The sequence below is a fragment of the Drosophila obscura genome, unplaced genomic scaffold (assembly GCF_018151105.1).
Source record: "Drosophila obscura isolate BZ-5 IFL unplaced genomic scaffold, ASM1815110v1 contig_9, whole genome shotgun sequence".
NCBI classification, from domain to species: Eukaryota; Metazoa; Arthropoda; class Insecta; order Diptera; family Drosophilidae; genus Drosophila; species Drosophila obscura.
In genome coordinates this window covers 1,908,058-1,913,900 of record NW_024542883.1, presented here as the reverse complement: position 1 = coordinate 1,913,900, position 5,843 = coordinate 1,908,058, and the positions used below count along the sequence as shown (strand labels likewise).

Genomic DNA, 5,843 nt, shown 5'->3' with positions numbered 1-5,843 from the left:
CATAAAATTGTTATTCGAGCTGATAAAACACCGGTTGGCGAACATGCAAGGCGTTTCAATGCACAAACAGTTGACGAAGTGGCAATAGTCTTAGTTGGTGAGCAATTTAATAATCGTGATATTGGGCTTCATCGTAGAAATGAACAACTTGAACGTGTATCCGAGACTCATCGCTGTTATGATGCAATACAATATCCCATATTGTTTTTGAGCGGACAAAATGGCTATAATTTCAACATTAAAATGATAAATCCAGTAAACGGTCGAGAAGGAACAAAAAAAAGTTAGTGCTATGAATTATTACGAATACAGGCTGCAGAGACGCAAAATCAAGATAACCACATATTGAGGTATAGAGCACTTTTCCACCAGTATATTGTTGACATGTATGCAAAAATTGAATCGGAACGGTTAAATTTTCTTCGAATCAACCAAGCCAAATTACGTTCCGCAGAGTATGTTCATTTGCGTGATGCCATTAACAACGATGGTAATGCACAAAACGTTGGAACTATGATAATATTACCGTCATCGTATGTTGGTAGTCCACGTCATATGTTTGAGTATGCGCAAGATGCGATGTCATACGTTCGCCGTTACGGTCGACCAGACCTCTTCATCACCTTCACGTGTAGTCGCAATGGAAAGAAATCTCGGAATTATTGTTTGTTGGCCAAACATCGAAAGATCGCCATGATATTTTAGCACGTGTTTTTAGACAAAAATTGAAATCACTCATGGATTTAATTGTCAAACACGGTGCATTTGGGTCTGTTCAATGTTGGATGTATTCAGTTGAATGGCAAAAACGAGGTTTGCCTCATGCGCATATTTTAATTTGGCTGATTGAAAAAATAAAGCCGAATCAAATTGACGATGTGATTTCGGCAGAAATTCCAGATCCGACAGTGGATCCTGAATTGTTTGAAGTGGTCACCAAAAATATGATTCACGGTCCATGTGGTGCGTTGAATTTGAATTCACCCTGTATGGTTGAAGGGAAATGCTCCATACGTTTTCCAAAAAATTTGGTCTCCGATACAGTGACGGGCAATGATGGATATTTCGAATATCGGCGTCGATCAACTGAAGATAATGGCCATTCGGTAACTTTGAGAGTTAAAAATCAAGATTTGGAGATTGATAATAGTTGGGTTGTGCCATATTCACGGTTATTATCTAAGATTTATAAAGCGCACATAAACGTATAGGTCTGCAATTCAGTTCAATAAATTTGCAAATACATCAACAAGGGCAGTGATATGGTTGTTTTTGGAGCAGTTGCTAATGTTACCGATGAAATCACTCAATTTCAAATGGGCAGATACATCAGTTCAAATGAAGCAGTATGGCGCATATTATAATTCCCGATCCATGATAGGCATCCAACTGTAGTTCATTTAGCTGTTCATCTTGAAAACGGTCAACGCGTTTTTTTCACACCCGGAAATTCAATGCGAAGAGCTGCGCAACCACCAGCAACAACTCTAACTGCATTTTTTTCGTTGTGTCAAGCAGATGATTTTGCGAAAACATTGCTATACGCCAAAGTACCCGAATATTATACGTGGAATAATTCGTCAAATTTTTTCAAAGGCGAAGACGCGGAAAAGCCGTCCATGGTCAGCCAGTAATTTTTCACTCAGATGAGAAAGGACGAATTTATACAGTTCATCCTAACAATCAAGAGTGTTATTATTTGCGATTGTTGCCAATAAATGTTCGTGGACCAACATAATTTGAATCTTTGCGAACTGTTGATGAAGAATTTTGTGGGACGTATCGCGAAGCATGCGAACGATTGAATATGCTTGAGAATGACATGCATTGGACTTGAAGATGCAGCATTGTCATCAAGTCCACATCAAATTCGGACACTTTTCGCAATTATTATAGCCACGTGCAGTCCAGCAAAGCCAATTGAATTGTGGCAAAAACATCAAAATCATTTGTCAGAGGATTTTTTACATCGATTGTGCCGTCGAACGGGTGATATAAACATGGACTATACGCCGGAAATTTACAACGAAGCATTGATTGCTATTGAAGAACTTTGCTTGATGATGGCAAGCAAAGCATTAGCTCAATTAGGTCATACAGCGCCTAATCGAGATATACACGACCTTTTCAACAAAGAACTGGAGCATGAACAGCAGTATGATCGTGCCGAGCTTAATGCGTTTGTGCAAAACAATGAGCGACGGTTAAATATCAACCAAAGAACGGTTTACGACCAAATATTGCGAGCTATCGAAGAACAACATGGTGGACTGTTCTTTTTGGATGCAGCTGGAGGTACCGAAAAAACGTTTGTCATTTCGATTATTTTGGCTACCATTCGAGAACAAGGTAGAAACGCATTGGCTCTGGCTTCGTCTGGCATCGCTGCCACATTATTGGATGGTGGTCGCACGGCGCACTCTGCCCTTAAGTTGCCCTTGAATATGAAGCAATGCTCTCTTATTGTATGGGATGAGTGTACTATGGCCAACAAGAAGTCACTGGAAGCACTTAATCTTACGTTGAAAGATATTCGTGGAGATAATCGATTGTTTGGTGGTGCATTGATATTGTTAGCAGGTGATTTCAGACAAACATTGCCTGTAGTCAAACTAGGAACTTCTGCTGATGAAATTAATGCGTATTTGAAAACATCTAATTTGTGGCGCTCTGTGACTACAAATGTAGGTGTTCAATTGCAAAACGATGCTTCAGCAGATTTGTTTTCCAGACAACTGTTAGACATTGGTAATGGCATACTTCCCGTTTACAATTTTGGCTTCATAACGCTTCCAAAAAATTTTTGCACTTTTGTGTCATCGAAGGAATACTTGATTCAGAGCGTGTTTCCAAATTATTGTACAAAATTAAAGAAACCATGACTGGTTGAGGGAAAGAGCAGTTTTGGCCGGAACAAATAAAGATGTCAATGAGATCAACGCATCTATTTTGAATTCCATCCCAGGAGAAATGGTTGCGTATAGGTCGGTTGACACAATTATCAATCAAGATAATGTTTTAAATTATCCAGTCGAATTTCTAAATTCATTGGACTTACCTGGATTGCCGCCATACCATTTACAAGTAAAAGTTGGAGCCACCATATTTAGGCTGCGGAATCTTAATCCACCACGACTTTGCAATGGTACAAGACTTGTTGTGAAAAACTAGCAACTATTTTGACTGGGAAATTTTGTGGTGAACACGTTTTAATTCCGAGAATTCCGATGATTCCGACTGACATGCCATTTGATTTCAAACGACTACAATTTCCGATTCGTCTTGCTTTTGCTATGACTATTAATAAATCACAAGGACAGTCGTTGCAAATTTGTGGTTTAAATTTGGAGCATCCGGTATTTTCACATGGTCAACTGTATGTTGCGTGCTCAGGAGTAGGAAAACCTTCGGCATTAATTATTCATTGTACCGACGGCAAAACAAAGAATATTGTTTATCACAAAGCATTGCAATAAATAAAATATTTCATTACACCAAAATAATCATTTTTAAATTTCGATGAATTCCTAAACATTAAATTCATTTAGTAAGCAGCGAAGAGCGCGGGTCTGCTAGTATATATATATAAATGGTACATGTACAATCTACATGTTAGATGTAGAATATACATTGTAGATGTAGAATGCAATGTAGAAAAAAATGTAACATGTAACATTTTTTTTATATATTATTTATATATTTTTTTTTTTTATTCTAAAACTCTAAAAAATCATATGCTCAAAAATGTATATACTGACTGAGTACGGGTATAAGTAGAGTCGCGTCCCCAGAAGCGACTCCCAAGTTCCTTCTCGTTTATATAAAAATTCTACATACCCCTTTCTCTAAAATTTACAAAACTTACAAGAAAACGGTTCTCACCGCTCGTAATCGAACATCGGACATTGTTCAATCCGGTTTTCGTTTTCACAAAAAATTTCCGATTGACATTTTCAAAATATTTACATATGTGCATATTGAATAAATATTATTCGCATTAATTAAAACTCTTTCTGTGGAGTTATGTACGTACATGCAATATATTGATAATTTACAAATATAATTCAAAATCTATTCTATTGCTGGAATAAAAGTTGGATTTTTCGCCACATTTTCGAGCATACACTCCATTTTTGAAATATTTTTCTTTAGACCATTTTAACATCTTATCAGTGGCAAAAGGGCCATGAATTTCATCGCTATTTTGTGTCCACTTAAACTCCCACATAACTGCAGACGAATCGGTCAAAGATTGATTTAATTTAGTACGTGCTTTAACAAGTTGAGACTCTTTCAAATCGAAATCATCAGAATACATATCGACCTCGCTATCAATTTTAGCTTTGCTGGTACTAGGCAAATCTGTGAGCTTTAACTTAATGCTTTCAGAAGTTTCCTCATATATATTCATGTTTCCAGTCTTTATAAGTACTTCATTGGCAAGCTCAGTTAGTTTCAAAATATCTTGCGTTTTCGGATCAACAATACCAGCTTTCTTTTGTTTTATTCTTTCTAAAGTTGTTACCGCAGGACGCTGATTTCCCAATCTTTTCAAAGCTTGTTGAACACTTTCGTCCTCTTTTAAATATTCCAATATTTGTCTTAGTGTCATTGACAAATTGAAGGGATTCTCTGGGAGTGCTGTAGAACTATCCGATGAATTTAAGCTCTGATCGTCATTTTTTGAGTCACCTTTCTCTATCTATTAAATAAAATGATGTATATGTTAACATATACTGATTTAATCGTCCTTACCTTAACCCAATCGATGTTATCCAACCAATTATCTTTTATTTCCGTGTCATTATTCCAATGGTAGTGACCATCTTTATCAAAGTGACCTTCTTCCAACTCCTCTCGCATATTAAAAGGTGTTACCTTTACATTGTCTTCTACTTTTGAAATTCCCTCCTCACCACCTTCAATGTCGCTATCATTCATATATTCACTGTAAGATATAAAGTTGTAATATATAAATAAACCATAATCTTGACATTTTATTCCCACCGTTCGTAGTGGTCAGAGTCTTCTTCATCCGAATCAAGAGTATGCTTTTTACTCATTCTTTCGTGTATGTTATCACTTGATGCACGTTTTCTCCGTGTTGCCATTCTGTGTATTAAAAAAGAAAATTGTTTAATAAATATATTCATACAAAAGAAAGTGACCGTATGCAGAAGGAAAATATTTTATTATGCCTAAAAATGATGGTTGAATTGGAATAAAGAGAAAGAATTAATTATATGGTGTGATACACGTTCAAAAATTCCCACAATTCCACACTGCTGCTGATCCGAGCACGAGCGATAGATAGAGAGAGAGAATGCGACAGAACAGCAAAGATGCTGCACCTGTAGTAGTAAAACGAAAAAAGCGATATAAAGAGGTGAAAGAACGGCCGCTGCCATGAGTAATTATAAGCGGTTAGAATATTTATATGCAGTGGGCAATGCAAATAGCAAACAAAAGTGGAATTACGTTATTTTGCTCCACTGGCTATTATTGAGGAATTTGTTGAGGTATTTTAGGCTGGGAAACCAGACAATCCTATTCACACTGAGAGCATCCCGGAGGAACGGTGGGAATTTTAGAACATCTGTTCATATTGGCACCATCTACCATCCATGAAAACACTGTAGTGAACAGTTTTGCAGGGATGTAGAATGTAAAATGTAGTTATGAATTTACATAGGAATGTTGGGAGTTGTGGGAAATGTCGTTAAGAGTAGAGCTTGCAAGTACGCAAAGCAACGTAAGACTAGAAGAGAAAGAGGAATGTCAAAAAAATTTACGTCTCTCTCTCTCCCGCTCTGAGATCGCTGCAGATGGCTGACCCTCATTCT

The 5,843-nt window shown here is 37.0% G+C and overlaps 1 protein-coding gene across 1 annotated transcript; it reads right to left on the bottom strand.

The window, feature by feature from the left end:
• Positions 1 to 3,993: 3,993 nt before the first annotated feature.
• Positions 3,994 to 5,161, bottom strand: LOC111078309 (CD2 antigen cytoplasmic tail-binding protein 2 homolog). Its single transcript, XM_022372917.2, has 3 exons — positions 5,008 to 5,161; positions 4,756 to 4,948; positions 3,994 to 4,702 (listed from the first exon to the last, which is right to left on the bottom strand). The coding sequence occupies exons 1-3, from the start codon at positions 5,151 to 5,153 to the stop codon at positions 4,052 to 4,054; spliced, it is 990 nt and encodes a 329-aa protein (XP_022228609.2). The 5' UTR covers positions 5,154 to 5,161; the 3' UTR covers positions 3,994 to 4,051.
• Positions 5,162 to 5,843: the final 682 nt, after the last annotated feature.